The 17,422-nt window shown below is 42.5% G+C and overlaps 3 protein-coding genes and 2 pseudogenes across 5 annotated transcripts in view; 3 read left to right on the top strand and 2 right to left on the bottom strand.

Annotated features, from left to right (window-relative positions):
• The window catches only part of LOC141811528 (uncharacterized), a 6,007-nt gene extending 695 nt beyond the window's left edge, over positions 1-5,312 (bottom strand). Inside the window, exons 1-4 of one of the 2 annotated variants that reach the window (XM_074699553.1) lie at positions 5,091-5,312; positions 3,858-4,991; positions 3,540-3,773; positions 2,912-3,463 (exon numbers count right to left, since the gene is read on the bottom strand). In XM_074699553.1, coding sequence (XP_074555654.1) covers positions 3,071-3,463; positions 3,540-3,773; positions 3,858-4,991; positions 5,091-5,108 — 1,779 coding nt within the window. In that variant the 5' untranslated portion in view covers positions 5,109-5,312 and the 3' untranslated portion in view covers positions 2,912-3,070. Of the gene's footprint in view, positions 1-2,911; positions 3,464-3,539; positions 3,774-3,857; positions 4,992-5,090 lie in introns of those variants that run through there. The other variant, XM_074699555.1, reaches the window with a different exon arrangement.
• Positions 5,313-7,275: 1,963 nt separating this feature from the next.
• Positions 7,276-11,127, top strand: LOC141811387 (uncharacterized). Its single transcript, XM_074699433.1, has 5 exons — positions 7,276-7,625; positions 8,695-8,772; positions 9,601-9,700; positions 10,501-10,643; positions 10,765-11,127. The coding sequence occupies exons 1-5, from the start codon at positions 7,293-7,295 to the stop codon at positions 10,972-10,974; spliced, it is 864 nt and encodes a 287-aa protein (XP_074555534.1). The 5' UTR covers positions 7,276-7,292; the 3' UTR covers positions 10,975-11,127.
• Positions 11,128-11,801: 674 nt separating this feature from the next.
• LOC141811899 (uncharacterized) lies at positions 11,802-13,118 on the top strand (annotated as a pseudogene).
• Positions 13,088-16,198, bottom strand: LOC141811502 (putative arabinosyltransferase ARAD1; annotated as a pseudogene).
• On the top strand, positions 16,166-17,267 carry LOC141811677 (uncharacterized protein OsI_027940-like). Of its 2 annotated transcripts, none has more exons than XM_074699707.1 (5): positions 16,166-16,257; positions 16,395-16,575; positions 16,646-16,799; positions 16,889-16,923; positions 17,016-17,267. In XM_074699707.1, exons 1-5 carry the CDS (start codon positions 16,253-16,255, stop codon positions 17,112-17,114), a joined length of 474 nt encoding a protein of 157 aa, XP_074555808.1. In that variant the 5' UTR covers positions 16,166-16,252; the 3' UTR covers positions 17,115-17,267. The 2 variants fall into 2 exon arrangements, with proteins under 2 accessions (XP_074555808.1, XP_074555807.1); XM_074699706.1 differs by having other exon boundaries at positions 16,886-16,923.
• The last annotated feature ends 155 nt before the right edge of the window (positions 17,268-17,422 follow it).

Genomic DNA, 17,422 nt, shown 5'->3' with positions numbered 1-17,422 from the left:
CGGGGGGTGGTTTCCAGCGGGAACCCCGTATTCCCTGGGGGCCTGTGGAGTATCCACAGCTTGAACGGTACGATGCTCATGCCGAGGTGGGGGTGGAGGCAATGGCCTCTGCGGAGCCTCTCTTCGTGCCTCCCGTTGAGGAGGAGCTGGAGCAGGTCTTCTATCCACAGGCGGATATAGAAGAGTCGCATTTTCGAATCTACCGAGGTGATCTTCAGGGTCAGAGGAACCGTTGTATTCCCCTATAGGCGTAATCTTGAAATGCTGGGGTAACCCTTGCTCCAAAATTTCTTTGGAGAAGGGGTTCTTATGCAGCTTCATAGGGGGATCTGATGGGGAAGCCAGGGGAGCCTTCCCCTTAGGGTCGTACCGTCTATTCCCCCTCCCCCCTGGGGTCCGTGCGAGTCAGCCTCAGTGGAGCACCCCCCGCGGTTCGAGGAGCCTTGAGGAGGTATAACCTCCTCCAAAGGTGAAAGTCGATGAGCCCCGGCGGGGGCATTGTTCACGGGTGCAGGCGGTAATGGTATCCGACCCTGAGCGATCATTGCTTCCACCACTGCCTGAATGGTGGCTTGCAAATCACCCCCTGGCCCCAAGATTGGGGCTCCAGGATTAGTAGTATCGGGGTCTCCATCTCCGCCATGGTCGCGGTTGTCGGTGGTGCGTCTGGTGGTGACCATCGTGTCGTCTAGCTCAGAGTTCCCACAGACGGCGCCAAAATGTTCCGGCTAAAAACCGACGATAGTCAACCCACGGGTCAACAGTATGCCACCTCAACCGTCAAGGGTCCCACGGGAAAGAAGGCCTGCAAAATCACTGAAGAACGAACGGGTTAGCTGGCGCCGGGAAGTCCCGGCAGGCCACTCCGACGCTCAAGTTAGGTTTCAGGTGGAAAGTCGTGAAAACGAGGAAGATAGTCGTGAGTATCAGAAGAATACGATGCCTCTTTCATACCTGTGAGAGGACTTATATACCTGTGAAGAGAACCCTCCACCTGTCAGCATGGCAGACTTTGAAGGTATCCGGGGGGACAACTTCTGATACTATCTGACATCTGTGTCAGGAAGATGGCATCTGGGGGACAAGGGCAAGCTGTCTGTAACCGTCTTCTGACGTGGCGATACCCCTGGCTTTTGTCGTTTAGCCAGAAAAGGGGAGATGATTGCCACAGGGAAGGAAGATGCCGAAGACATGAGCGTAGCCCATTCCTTGCATATCAGTTTGCACGCTTCTTTGTCTGTAGTGTGAATTAAACTTGAGCCAGGATTGTTTATCGGAGTGGGAAATTATCTGGGACCGACAACAGTCGGGTTTACCCAGGACCAAGCGTGGAAAGGAGGCATTGTCCGGGCGAACCAGACATTGCGGGTGAAAGGCCGGGTGGACCGGGGTCCGGGGATGTGGATCCCGGGAGATAGCTCGGCAGTGTAGTCAATGTTTGGGCCGAGGTGTAGATGGTACTGGCCGGGTGGACCGGGGGGATGTGAATCCCGGGAGATAGCTCGGCAGTGTAGTCAATGTTTGGGCCGAGGTGTAGATGGTACGGGGTCCCGGGGTCCGAGGATGTGAATCCCGGGAGATAGCTCGGCAGTGTAGTCAATGTTTGGGCCGAGGTGTAGATGGTACTGGCCGGGTGGACCGGGGTCTGGGGATGTGAATCCCGGGAGATAGCTCGGCAATCCCGAGGTGTAGATGGTAGGCTCGGCAGTGTAGTCAATGTTTGGGCCGAGGTGTAGATGGTGCTGGCCGGGTGGACCGGGGTCCGGGGATGTGAATCTGGCCGGGTGGAGATGTACCCGGTATACTTCTCGTATTCCCTTAGCCGAGGGTACCTACCTCGAGATTACGGGTCCCACTGTGGTCCACGTTAGCCACTTGGTTGACCTTTGGGGCCGCCTATGCCTGGGTCAGATTTCCTTGACCGTGGGCCCCTGTATCGGCCAGGCTGGGCATTCTATTGACCGACTGCGCCACGTCAGGCCTGGCAAAGCAGCTCGGCGTCAGATTAACACCATTGGTACTTGTATGGTTGTTTACCCTAACGAATCTCAGAGTCTGATTCTCAACGAGTACAAAATATCTTATTGGGTGTCTAACTTCTCCCATGTAAAAGAGCCCAGTGTTAGGGTAAAAAGTCGTCATGATTTACTCCTTTCTAGAGTGTGTGAGATCATCGTCAAAGAATAAATAAACTTTTAAAATGAACAAATGAACTTGTATCATTAAGTTTATAAACCAATCAAAAAATTTCAAATTGTAAAATTTTCAAATAAGTTTGATTAGAGAGTTCAATAACATCTAAACGAATTACGTTCAAATCAAATTAAAATCAAATTTAAGTTCACATAAAAGAAATTTAGTCAAATTTATCTTATCAAATAAAAGCTTGACTCATTTACAACCTTTGAACGGCTATAAAAAATAATTTTAATTAAGATAATTTTATTTTTAATTAAATTGAATTAATTTATTTTGATACGTTATTTTTAATAGTAAAAATATATTAGAGCCTCCTTTTATTATTTATTATTTTTTTTGATGATTTTATAATTAAGGGGTACCTTTTTTTATACTTTTGTTTAGTTCTTCTAATAATTTTGATTTGCGTATAGTTTGTCACACCCAATTAATTTTTCGGACTTGAAAGTAATAAACTCATAACAATTATACTTCCAATTGAAATTCCTAACAATTTCACTAATTCTTTACAATTTTACCTAAATCAATTCATGAAAAACGATAGCTCCAATTAAAATTCCTCACAAATTTAATAATTCTTTACAATTTTAACCAAATCAATTCGAGATAAATATGTTTTTGATAAACATACATCCATGAGTTTGAATTTTTTCAGAGTTCGAAATTTAACATGAACAAATATTCTAAAAATTAATCTTTAAATATGTATAAATTGTATTTTAAATTTATTTATTAATAGGACAAAACTTAAACATTTCCCGGAATATTCCCTACCGAAGATGGCGGCAGATTAATCAGTCAACGAGAAAAAACGCCAATCAGATCGATCCAATGAGACCTGCCCCACCAATTAAATCCGAAGGCTTACGAGTTACGTCACGACGACGACGACTCCGCCCCTTCCACCTCGCAGTACAGCTCTCGTGTCTTTTTTATTGAGACAAATACGCAAACACTTGTCGTGCGTCTCCTTCCATCGCCGTCGTGGTGGGCGCGGGCGGCGCTTGACTCGTCGCATCGCCGGGCCAAACCATCCTTCGACCGCGCGGCGGCTCGTCTGCAGGAGCGGCCATTGTGCGGCGGCGGGCGTCAGGCGGTAGGGGGGCGCCGGGGGAACCGAGGCGTGGCTACGTTGCCCTCGCGGTCGATCTGGTTGCAGCCGCTCCGGGATGGTGGAGTCGAACAGGCGCGACGTCGGGTTCTCGGCGTAGCAGACGTAGTAGCACGCCACGCACGCGTGCGGCAGCGCCATGCCGATCCGCGTCTGCGGGAAAGGGATTTGGGTGAGTCCCTCTGGAGCGAGCGAAGCGGGACGGAGAGAGAGAGAGAGAAGAACTGACCATGAGATAGCCGACGAAGAAGGCGAGGAGGGAGACGGTGGCCGTGTAGTGCTTGTGGGAGGTGAAGGTCCACGACGCGGCGAAGATGAGGGAGAGGGCGCCGCTGGTCACCCCAGTCAAAAAGCAGACGGCGGAGGTGATGTCCGAGTCGACCAGCTCTTCCATCTTGTTCCGCTCGAATAGCCCCCAAGTGCTCATCGACGCCTCCACGAACCCCTTCCCGTACGCTGCGATCTGCAAGCATTCGTCATCAAGATCGCATTTTTGATTCAATTTGAACTACAAATTCGATGCGGAGGGGCGGAATTGATGGATTACATGGACGAAGGCCCAGCTGTTCCCGTAGCGGAAGATGGATTCCATGACTCTGAGGCAGCAGTGAGCGCAGGAGAACAAGAACTCGTCCTCTCCCTCCAACAAGTTGAGGCCGCGGGCGATGATCCTGAGCGCCTCGATGGAGGGGACGAAGAGCGAGCCGAGGCAGGCGCTGCCGAGATTGATGGTGGTGGCGCGCTGGAAGCTGAACTGGGTGTTCGACTGCATTCCCCTGAGGTAGTACAGGGCGATCACTCGGCTAACCGTCAAATTAGCGACATTGCGCATCACCTCGGCCGTCCAAGCGAGGCTGAGCACCAGGGCGAGGATGGTCAGTGGCGGGTAGTAGAAATTGAGGGCTCCGATGATGGAGAAGCACCACACCAAGATCCAGAGGAAGCCGACGCCCATCATGAGGTAGGCCGGGCCGTTCACGTCAGGGAATTTGCTCACCGGCCTCAGCGCCTGGGTGAAGATCTTCCCGGTGAATGCGACGCGGCGAGTGACCCAGCAGGTGTAGAGGCCGGCGCCGATTGAGAAGGCGATGAGGGCGACGCCGAGCCCGTCGGTGGCCGGGAGGGAGAAGCAAAGGAGGAGGATTCCGGCAGCCATGGTGGCGAAGAAGCTGGCCCAGAGGATGATGTGGACCATGACGGTGGGATACAACCGCACCGTCTTCTGCCAGACGAAGGCGAGGATGATGCTGAGGACGGAGGCGCCCTCGATGGGCGGAATCCAGAACTTGAGCACATGCCTCTCCCTTCGAGCCCTGGGAGAACCGAAGTCCAGCAAGCCCTGGACTCCCTTGTAGCAGAAGAAGCACACGGCGGCGGCGGCCACCAGGAGGTGGAACACGAAGAGCAGCAGCGAAATCCGATTGGTGTACACCCTGGAGTTCAGCGAGGCCAGGCTGACTACCTGCGGTGGGGTTGGGGCGGGTTGGTTGCCGGCTGTGGCGGCGGGGTGCGAGGCGACATGGATGGGAGCCACCGGGCGCTGCGTCTGCAACCTGGACACCCTCGTCTCCGCCGGCGACGAATCCACCACCACTACTTCCTTCTTCCGCTCTCCTCCATCCGATTTCTCTCCTCCGCCGAGCTTCTCCTCCGTTCCTCCGGCGGGCGGCTCCATCTCCTCCTGCAAAATCGTCAAGCGACGGCCTTTTCAGCTGAAACTGAAGGTGGGAGATGCGGGGAAGCAACCGGTTGGGTGCGAGCTCGGGGATCGAGTTGATACCGTCACGGCAGCGCCCATCTCGTCTTCCTCCTTTCAGGCGGGCGGAGGAGTGCGGCTCGCGTCGGTCTCCTCTCCTCTCGATCGGTGTGCAAATCCGGTAATCTTCTTTGTCTTGTTGCTCTCTCTTTCTCTCTCTGTCTCTCTCTCTCCTCGTCAGCGGTGTCAGGGCGTGCCGTTGACTGAAAGTCTACCACGCCGCCGAGCACGGTCGAAAGCAGGCGAAGACGGAGACGGACGGCCGAGATGTGCTCGGAAGGTGGGAGCCACGATGTGGGAGGGCGGGGACAGCGAAGCGTTGCTTTGGCTGGTAAGGAAGCGGCTTTCTATTCTTATGTTATTATTGGTGGGTAGGGAGAAATTAATTATTGATGGGTATTTGTTTCACCAACGTGATGTAAAATAAACTCAATAATTTAAGATGAGCCGGAGAACTCACGGATTCCATGTTTTTATTATTTGTACTTTCTAGATTTATTCTTAGGGATTCATATGAAATTTTCATCTCCAAAATTAATCGAGTAGTAAGAATTAAAAACTTAGATTATATATATAAGATTTTGATAATCTACGCATTTTTAAATATGTGACTTGTGCGTGACGTTAGATTCGGAGCGTTCAAAAATTTTCTAGAACATCCGAAATAGTAAACGATGTCATTTTTAATTATTATTATTATTTATTTATTTATTTTGATTTATGATTAAATTATTTATTTTAAGGTTTAAGAGTTAAGTAATAAACTAAATTGTGTCATTTTTATTTTTTTAAATTATTTTTTTTTTTATTTATGATTAAGTCATTTAAGATTTTTCCATTTAAAAAATTTAGGGATTGAATATAATATTAAATAAAAAAATTAATTGCTCACAGAATGTTTTTCTTCGGCATTCAACATACTTCGTGAGCAATTAAATTTTTTTATTTTAATATTATAACTAAATTCCTTAATCCTAATGAGAAAAATCTTAAATGGTTAATAATTATAAATTAAAAATGACACTTATTGTTATAGGTGCTTGGAATGACACTTATTATAAATCATGTATTTTAAAATTAATACGTAAGATACAAAATCTTCTATATATATATATATATATATATTTGATATGATAAACTTTATTAGGATAAATCTTACATTTGTAAAAGGGTAAAAATGAAAAGGGTGTTCACGGGTATATGATATGTACATGACCTGACTTGCCCAAACTCAACACCAATCAAAGGACGCCTGAGTGATTATTTATGTGAATCGGACTACTATTGGATAGAATCGTCATATTACGGTTCACAGTTCTAATACTCAAATAGAACGTAACATTTTATAATGATGGATCAATCATGGAGATTAGCTATTGAAAAATTTCTATGGAACTAGACCGTTCACTTCTAGAATTAATTGAATATTTAGATTAAAAAATATTTGATAAACTTTACTGTTTAATGATTAATAATCTTAAGGAAATAAGTTGGACGAAAGACTATATGTTTATTGAAGGGTGGGTAAAAATGAAAAGTCTGTTCTTTATTATCATTTTCGTTACAAGGGTATACGATGCGGTCCGATTTCATGACCTACCCCCGAGTGTTTGGAATCATCTCGTGGAGAACTTACTCAAGCTCAACACCGATCGGAGCGCACCGGAGTGATCCAATAAGGCCCTTTCAATGTTTAAGATACTTCATAAGATTATAAAATGGAATGTCAAAATATATAAAAAAAAACTCAGATGTTCGACCCAAGATATCAATAATACCCTTTTAAAAAAAACATCAATATTACATCATAATATAGTTCTCATTCAAAATATATTTATTTATATTTCAATGCTATTACAGTAACTAACTCATCTTAATTAAAATTATTACACATCAAATCTGTTATATTAAAAATACTTTTATCAATTTAATAAAAATTATTTAAATTTTATAAAATTGCTGGGTCACAATCATTTAATTGGATTAAAAACTTGGATTATCAAAAAATAATAATAATAAATAAAGAGAATTATTTTTTCTCGTTTTCATATTGTTGATTATTCTGTCTGGCTCGCATGAATTAATTATGGAAGAAAATAATAGTATTTTCGTGTATAATTTTCGAAAAAAAAATATTCTTATTTTCCTCGATAAGTAGTTACTGGTTTCCCTTCGTTTCGTTTCATTTCATTTCATTCCATTTACACACTTGGCTGGCGTCGGGCCATGGCGGCCGCCTCCCTCTGCCTCTCCATCTGTTCGTCATCGGCGCCCTTCTCCTCGGGTTTCTTCCCCGCCCGCAGAAGCTTCCCGCTCCGACGCGCCTGCTGCCGTTGCGGCTTATCTTCTTCTTCTTCTCCTTCTTCTTCTTCTCCCCAGTACTCGCGCTCCCATGGAGAAGCCACCCCCAACGCTCCCCGTTCCACTGCCGCTCACGACGGAACCTATTTGGATGCCGAGGTCGACCCTGGTTCCGGATTCACACGCAAGCTCGCCGCCGATCCCAGCAGCAATGCGCTCCTCCACCCCGCGCCAGCCACGGAGTCCACCATCGAGAAGGTTAGCGACGCTGTTTCTATTCATCCTTGATTTATTCTCGTCGATCGGGGAATTTATAATTTGGTCCATGATCTCGCCTTTTCCTGAATCACTGATTTGTAAACTAGGGTTCAAAAGAAATCCCAATCCGCTAGAGACCAGGCTACATTTACTGTGAAAATTAGATTCACATTTAATTTGTAAAAACGCCTAGTTGATGGGGATTTTTAACTAGAAGATATTTAGTAATTAAAATTTTCAGAATTTCTTTGGTGATTCTTTTCTTCTTTTTTGACCTTCTTATAGGGAATTTCTGGCTACAATAATTTGGGGAAGCAAATCGATTTGTTTGAATTGTTAATTATTGAGCTGCAGTGAAGTTGTACTTGGACAACAAACTAGTTTTTGCAAGTAACTGGGTATAGTATAAGACTCTAGATTCAAGTAACTTCTTTATCTCATTTGCGCTCGTGTAGAATCTTAGTTTCCCTTAGTCTTGTATACTAATTGCAACTAGCAGAAAACTGACTGTTACAGTGGGCAGTTAAAATCCTTTTCACCTTGTTTTCCTCTTAAAAAGGAGCTTCAATACAGATGTGCAATTAATTGGTTGGTTATATAGCTTTACCATAATAAAAGGATATGGCTCGCAAACATAAGGAGAAACATGGATTTTTTTTTGTGGACTTTACCATGGATTGTTCTAAATACATTGCTATGACATATTTTCTTATGACAAGGTGAGAGACCTAGGGGAACAGGACAAGATTCAATGAGGAAACCTGTGGATAAGTTGATGGCAAAAGGAACTCTCAGAAAAATCCAAGCTAGCCATTTTCCACTTTCCATTCTGAATTTTATTTATCATCCTTTTTGCTATATGTTGATAATCATATGAACTATATAAGCTTTATGGAAATCTCAGTAGTTGCGAATATCCAGCGATAGTTCTTGCTGTAGTATGCTTGTTAGTATCGATGTTGTTTACTTCCTTTTAACTGGTAGTTTCATTGAATTTCAGTTAACCAAATGAAGTAATTTCTTTAACTGTTATTAGCTTAATAAAATATGCTTCTTAACTTAAATACAGGTGATTTTTGATTTTCGTTTCCTAGCCCTGCTGGCTGTTGGAGGTTCGCTTGCTGGATCTCTATTATGTTTTCTAAATGTAAGTCATTCCAACTTCCAATTTAAATATATTCTTCTCATAAAAGGTTAAAGAATGCCTTTTTTTCAATACAAAATCGACTATTGATGCTTCTTATCAATAATGTATTCATAGCTCCAAATTTGGTAAACAATGACTAGCGCATGACCATTATGTACTAGTTTACCAGGAACTATTATGAAGTTCTAAAAGTTTCAATAGTGGTATTCTATCATATTATTCATCTTTTATGTAATTACTTAAAAAAATGGTAAGTTGACAAGAACCATTTAGTTTCCCAAATTTTATAATTGACAGTATACTTACCAGCTGACATAAATAATCATCTTCAAGCCATAATCTCCCCCACTATTTGGGTCAGTTACAGGGATCTTATCTCTCCAGTGATTTTGATACAAGCCTAAATTGGTAGTCATATGTATACTATCTGACATGAATGTGTTCGCTAAATTGTTGTGGAATATTATCACTAATTTCTTGGTACAAAATTAATGGAACAATTTTCAAATTTGATGGAGAATCTGCAAGTGATTTGGTTGTCAAGTTGATGATGTGCATATATAATTGAAGTTTTTGCAAATTGGCAACAATTTCTCAAAAATTCAAACTAGTTATGAAGCTGTATGAATTATGAAATATGGAGCTACATTTCACATCATCGAGCTCCAATGCTTATAGCACTTGTCTAGACTCTACAAATTTCAGGTTTGTGTTGTTTTTGGTTTTATTCATATTCCTTTAGGTCCTTGAATCTCCTATAAGCACAATTTTTTTTTGATCAAGTTTCAAGTAGGTTGAATGTATTTTCTAAAATTTTCTCTTTAATAGGGCTGTGTTTACATAGTTGATGCGTATAAAGTTTACTGGACAAACTGTGTTAATGGCATTCATACTGGTCAAATGGTACTCCGGTTAGTCGAGGCAATTGGTAAGTACATTTATGATTAATTATAATTTGTTGACTGCTGCATATATACCACCATATTAAGGAGTACATTTCTGCAAAATTTCAAGAATACTGGTACATTACTTCTTCTGTGAGAAACAGTAGTAGTATACTTCAAAATATACTGGTACCAGCAAATCTGGTTTATACAAAAGCATATTATGGATTGTGCTTTCTATTATGCTTGAACCATATTTGATGCTATCAGAGTTTATCCGCATTAAGATTAGCAAGGCCATATTAAATTGAACGAGTAAAATTATGATCGGCAACCATTTGATCTTCTCTATATTACTTAAGACACACAGGATCCAATTTTTCTAAAATATCCAATGTGGATTTGTTGCAGTTTGTGTTTTATCTTGGGTGGAGAGATCATAGTCCATGTGAGATTAGAACTTATACATCTAACACTCCTCGAGCCAGTGCATATAAATTGGTCAATGTCTTACAAGTTTACAGCACTTAAAAGTGCTAAAAATATAAAATAAAGACACTGATGAAGTTATCAAAGACACCGGTGCTTGGTTGAAAGCACACCCTCAGTCTGTTGCGTGTCGTTCATGTCTGCGGCTCGATTTGTGTTTTAGAGGAGTAATCCTAAAGAGCATAAACTTCCTAACTCCCCCTCAGACAGAAACTACATATGAACAGAACATGGGACTTGCAAGCTCATTGATGCTTAAATGTGCTATAAATTTTATGAAATTGCAGAACGATTAGTCTGGCCTTCTTTTGACATGTAATGCAAGCTTACTTGAGGTGTTATTTCCTTCCTGCAGACGTTTACCTTGCCGGAACAGTGATGCTGATCTTTGGTATGGGATTGTATGGACTGTTCATCAGCAATACACCCAGAGGGATACCGTCTGGCGTCGACCGTGCTCTAAAAGGATCGTCTTTGTTTGGGATGTTTGCCTTAAAGGTACTAATGATCTTCAAGACATAAAGAACAATGCAAAAAAACAATGTCAGGAGTTAATCTTTTCAAATGGACCAAGTCTGATCTGAAAATGATGCCATAATTTTTATTCGGTTGCACACAGGAGAGGCCAAAGTGGATGCAGATTAGTTCGCTGGACGAGCTAAAAACAAAGGTTGGGCATGTCATTGTTATGATTCTCCTGGTGAAGATGTTTGAAAGAAGCAAAATGGTGACGATAGCTACCGGGATGGATCTTTTTAGTTACTCCATATGCATATTCTTATCCTCTGCATCATTGTACATCCTGCACAATCTTCACAAGCCTGAATGAAAATTCCCAGTGCTCAGATGCGTTTTAAGGTATATTGTACAAGATCAATATCTGTAAATAGCAAGAACAGTACTGTGATATCGTCTCAATGTGCTTATTGGTGCATACTGACATGATGAACAAGTAATGCAATAAGTTGTATTAGTTGTTGTTGTTGTTGTTGTTGTTGTAATGTAGGTGTATATTCATCCTATTTAAGAATTCGAATCTTAATTTTCTTATTATTTCTACGTATGTATGATAATATGAATGAGACATTTGTGAGCAAATTTAATGTTCGATTTATTTATATTTATTTAATTATAAAAAACATATCAAATAAATAAGTTTGAACATTAATAAATTTGATTTAGTAACGTTCACATGTAATGTTATGAATAATTTATAAATAACTCTTGGAATATAATTAAGTTGGTTACGACGGAATAAAGTTATTGAAATGGATAAAGATCAAATTTTGACGAAATCGAAATAATGTTCTCCTCCGTCGTGGATAATTATAAATTTTTAATTTATTTTCTCACATATAATCGTGAAATTAACCATGTAGAGCCGTTGATTTAGCGGATTTCACCTAGGCTGAAATGAATAATTTTTTAGATTGTTTTTAAATATAGTATTCATTATATTTTAGAAATAAAAAATAATATAAATTTTATTAATAGATAAAATTTTAATTAAATGATAAAAGTAACCACGTCAATAGTTTAGTTTCATTAAAAGTTTAAATAATTTTCATGGACAAATTTGAATTTGGTAACAAATAAGTTATTCGAAAAATTAAGCAGAAGAGGGGAAAGGGGGTACCGCCGTCTTTACGTCAAGCAGTTTGTTAACAGAGCGAAATCAGCGATGTTTCGACGAGTCTGCGCCGCCGTCCACCGTCAACTTCAAGTGACTACCACTCTCGGCCATCGTCGGACCACCGCCGCGGCCTCTCGTTCGCACTTCCTTCGATTTCCCAAACCCTATTCCCTTTCCTCCGTCGGTGCCGGCGATCCCTCATCCCCGACCGCCGCCTCCTTCCTCACGAGATCGTGCGGGATCTCCGACCATGCCGCCCTCTCCATCTCCAAGAAAGTCCAGTTCGACGCCCTCGACAAAGCGCTCTCGGTGCTCACCCTCCTCCAGGACTACGCCTTCGACGAAGCCCATCTCGTCCGCCTCGTCGACCGCTATCCCCGTGTCCTTTTGATGGATGTCGAGAAGACCTTGAAGCCCAAGCTGGAGCTCTTCCGCGCGATCGGCCTCGTCGGAACGGCCCTCCCGGAGATCCTGTCATCCAACCCCGTTCTGCTCAAGCACAGCGTGAAGAAGCGATTGCTTCCCAACGCTGAGCTCCTCAAATCATTTTCGATAACGAATGCGAACCTTGCGACTGCCCTAAAGCACTCACCTTGGTTGATCACCTTCAATATCAGAACCACCATGCTCCCCAAGGCCGATGCTCTGCGCGCATACGGCGTGCCCGACGATGTAATCCTAGTGCTTTTGATCCGTTACGGCTACGCTTTGGTGACAGGTACAGCTCGATTCGACGAGGCCTTCGAGGAGATAAAGAAGATGGGAATCTGTCCGAAGAGAACCACGTTCGCCCGTGCCCTCGGGGTGCTCGCTATATTGCCCAAGAAGACGTGGGAGGAGAGAGTGGAGAACTTGAGGGGATTGGGATGGTCGCGGGATCAGGTCTTGGAGGCCTTCGCAAAGCAGCCTCACATTGTTTGGGTATCGACTGAGAAGGCAAGGAAGATTGTGAAGTTTGTGGAAGAGAAGCTGGCATGGACGCCGGAGCACACTGTAAAGTATCCGACTGTTCTGTTGATGAGCCTGGAGAAGAGGATGATGCCCAGGCATGGCGTCCTGAGCATTCTCATGCACAAGGGATTTAATCAAGCCTGGCTTCACAGGGAATCATTTCCTGGTTTCGGACAAGAAGTTCGTGATGCAATTTGTGACCAAGTATCAAGAGAAAGCTCCAGAAATAGTCGAAGCTATCAAAGGAGTGAAATCGTGTAGATGACAAGGAATCGTAAGCAGGCAAGGTTAGGTTTTCCTCTTACACCAGTTGTTGCATGCATCTTTGCTAGATTTTGTTGTGACTGCTAACTTAAACTCAGTTTATGGCATGTTTCTTGTTGCTTGGAGTATGATTGAGATGAATACTATTAAGCTTTTCCAAAATAAATTTGGAGAAGGATGATTGAATAACTTCAATTCAGAAGTTAATCAACACAAACCTCGTGCATTTCCGTGGTATGAAGAACAAAAATATAAATTTTGCATAGCACAATAATCTAGTATTCCTTCAAACTGAATCGAAAACATAAATTCTGAACGTACCTTACGATAATCAAGTATTCCTTCAAATGGAAGCTCTAATGCATCACTGACAATAATTACATCAAACAACCTTGCTGAGGATGGGGAATCACCAGCTGGGCTTAGGCAAAAGAGAGATCTAAAAGGATGCAACAGATGACATGATATTAAGTTTCCATAAGAAATTAAACATCCAGAATCACAAACATCTTACCTGCTCATCCCAGTATGAGCTGCTGCCTTCCCAGCTTCACCAGCACTTCCCTCTACCATAACAACACCCTCACTGTCATGTAGTGCTGCCACGAGTTCACTACGAATTTTACCTCGCTATATAAAGAAAATACATAGTCAAGAAGGCAGTAAGTTGTATCAAAAGGGGAGACAAACTCATACAACATTAGCCTTCCACAAAAAAGTAACACTGTGCTTCTTTTTGACCGAGGATCATGTAAGCATTGTGCATCACATAGATCAACATTAGGAACGTAAGAAAGAATAAGGTCCTTTTCAAGCTAGACTTCCCTGGTTTGTACCTATACAAGGCAATTAGGTCAATTAACCAGTCTAATAAGAGAGATACACAAGTTGATAAACAATAAAAGGAAAAGGTCACAATTACGATGGACTGGAAGTATACGATCTCTTCCTCCAGATCCTTGCCAAGCTGGCTGATCTGTCACCCATTTTAGAGCTTCCTAGTATCACAGGCAACTGCAACTTGAGTCACCTGATACAGGAACCTGAATACTAATGACAACTAGAAGCAATTTTCAGTGCAAGCGCTAAAGATTCGCCATGTTACTTCTATTACAAGGGATGACTGTGTATTCAACTATCATACCAACTTATATGAGTTGTCAAAGATCCCTATATAATTATGGTAAATTTTGTGGTTTTTACTTCCAAGTTTTAATAAGGTTGTGGTGCATATCAATTAAGTTGCCTTCCCTAAGGCAAACAACAGAGCACATGTCTATATTCCTAATGTTTGATCGCTTACATTCATTTAGTGTAGAAAAAAGAAAAAGAGGTTGTGGTAAGTACGAACTACATAATGCTTCAAGAGTAGATGCATTATCTCGAACCTATATGTTAAAATTTGTTGGATTTAAACACCACATAATCTACAAGATAACATAGTACTCAATAATGACAGTTCATAAAAAATAAACCTTGGGCCATTCATCAGACCCTGTAAAGTGCCTTGCATTGCTGTCTCTCAAGCAAGAAATAACTAATTGTTGTGAAAATGGGATGTATTAACCCTAATGACATTCTTCAGAAGCCTCTCAGACTCCGGTGCAATCAATTCTGCCCAGAGCCAGTAATAGACAGATTGCTGCACAAAGATTACAAAAAGAATTAAGTCATGCTCAAAATTATTTAACATCTTGTTACAATAATTAATTTGAAGAGTCAGAGATGAATTGTAGTTTGCTTCTAGATGGCAATATATCGAAAATATTGAATTACTACATCAGAACTAGATCTCGACTGCAGCAAACTAGGAACTACTTAGTAACAAAAATGGCAGGTCAAACCTATACCAACTGGAGAGTAACCAATGAAAAAAAAAAGAAAAAAATTATAAAAATCTTAGGTTATTTGTAACCAGTAACAAGAGTTTCTGATTGAGTTTACACGACCAAGTGAAAATTGGCAGTGACAGATATATAATAGCAATTGAAGTCTATGTGAAAACATTCAACATATTTGCACTTCTAACAATGTCTGCAGTTGGTCTTTCATCCACTAGGCTCTAAGAAGGGATTAACATATGTAATCAAGGTACATAGACAACAATTGGAAAATGATACAGAGGAGCATAAGTGAACATTTGTGTGTTAATTCAGGGTCTTAATCCATATTGATTTTGTAATCAATAATATTTTTCCTGATTTTAGATTTCTGTTTGGCCAGTATATTTGATGACTCCTTTTTTAGAATCAACAATATGATAGAGGATTATTTTTTTTATGTAAATTAGTAGGCATGACCAAATTGCATTGCTTATCAACTCCCAGAGAAGGATTTGAGTGATTTATGCCTGCAAAAATCAGAATCTGATTGTAGTCACCTAATCTTTAGACATATCAAACAGGGACACTCCGCTACAGATCAAGCATCCCAATCTAAATCAATTGGCTTTGCTTTCGTCAAAGATCAAATTTTTCCTAACATTATTAACATAAAAGGGCCACAGCCTTGAAACTAGAACCGAAATCCATCGACATACAGAATAAAGATCATGAGTTACCAGTTCGATCAGCCGGTGCACAGGGCTGCCATTGGAGGTCAGGTTCGATGTTTCTTAGCCGGCATCTCGTATACGTAGACGCGCACCACCGAGGGAGCCAACCACGGATCCACCGCGTCTCCCGCCTCTTCCTTCCAGATCGAGTCGTCGAGAACCTTGACCGCAGCTGAGGGAGATCCGCCATCAGCAAAAGAACCGACGCCCGGGGATCCGGCAGGGGCGCTTCTCGAGCGACGCGAGGAAGGAGTACTCGGGCGGGTTAGGGCTCCCGTTGGAGAGGTGGAGAGGGGCGTCCAGGGAATCGGAGATCAAGAGGCAGCGCGACGAAGAAGAGTACTGCGCGTAGTAGAAGAGAAGGAAGGCGGAGAAGAGGGCGACGAGAGCGAGGAAGGCAGCTACGAAGGAGGAGGATCTCGCTGCGCGCCACTGCGAATGGAAAATTGCAATGGTTTTAATATATTATTATTATTATTATTTTCTATAATTATATTATAATAATTGTCGGAATTAATATACATTTAAAACTAATTCTGACAATTTTAAAAATAAAAAAAAAAAACAGTTTGCGAAGGTGTCTCGAGAACCTTCGGGGACTTTCCTGAAATCTGCTCCTACTTCATCGTCGACAAATGAACGAATTGCCATCTCCTGCGAGTCTCCGAAATCGAAGAAGTTCGCCAACGATCCGTCAGCTCATCCATGAGGTACTACTCTACTTCTTCGATCTCCGGCCATCCTCATCTCTCTCGTTTCATCCGATCAACCGTTCAATCTCTGGTTTGATCCTTTTCTGTGCCGCATTGGATTCGTTTTTTTGGTTCCATGATTTTTCTTGTTGTAGCCGCCATCCGACTGTGAAATGGGCTCAGAGATCCGACAAGGTCTACCTCACGGTTGACTTAGCGGACGCCAAGGATGTGAAAGTCAATCTTGAGCCTGAAGGAGAATTCAGTTTCTTCGCCACAAAAGATGGCGTACCTTATGAAGTTGATCTCAAGTTGTTTGATAGGATCAATGTCAAGGTACACACGCTGTCAAAGTCACTACAGCAGGTTCGGATTACATCGTCTCTGACGAGTGCCTTCGTTTCAGGAGAGCAAACTCAACATCGGCGCAAGGAGTATTGTGTATGTTGCGAAGAAACTCGACAAGAAATGGTGGCAGAGGCTGCTGAAAGAAGATGCGAAGCCGCCAGCTTTCCTTAAGGTGGACTGGGATAAGTGGATCGATGAAGATGACGAGAATGGTGAGATCGATTAGAACTGAAGTTGCGTTCCTTTCACTGACCTCGTCTTCTTCTGCTCTTTACTGATCGATCCTTCACCAATTTAGCAGACGAAGCTGGGCACGAGGATCACGATGACAAGGAGGTAAGATATCATTTCTCGAGGAGTTCTTGCCACTTTGATTCGTCTCCAGCTAAACATTTCTGACCAAACAAACGACAACATTTTCGTTGCAGAAGAAGCGCAAGAAGAGGAAGAAATCAAAGAAGAAGAAGAAGGGCCTGCTTCAGCTAATAGCACAAAAACTGAGGTTTGCTTGTATAAGCAAAGAGTGAGGTTGGACGACTCAGCTTGCCATGGTCTGGGTGGCTTGTTCTTGTAGAGTGTGGCTACTGGATCTTACGATCTTGTGTGTGCTGATGCTGTTTAAAATTTGATTTGTATCGTTCATATGGTTTAGCTCTTATCGAAACTTCTTCGAGCACTAAGTTTCTGCATTGCAGTATGATATATACTCCAATATATTGCCAAATTGTCACTGGATGTTTCAACTCGCTGGTCCGGTCAAATGCCGCCGACAGTCAATCCATCAGTCAAGGAAATGTCATCTCAACTTTAGCGGGCTCCGATAGGACAAAGACCT

Source organism: Curcuma longa, chromosome 17 (assembly GCF_044706935.1).
Source record: "Curcuma longa cultivar G26 ecotype Majalengka, Jawa Barat chromosome 17, ITB_CL_G26_1.1, whole genome shotgun sequence".
In the NCBI taxonomy this organism is placed as follows: domain Eukaryota; kingdom Viridiplantae; phylum Streptophyta; class Magnoliopsida; order Zingiberales; family Zingiberaceae; genus Curcuma; species Curcuma longa.
Note: the sequence above shows the minus strand (reverse complement) of the source record. Positions and strands in the feature narration are given on the sequence as shown.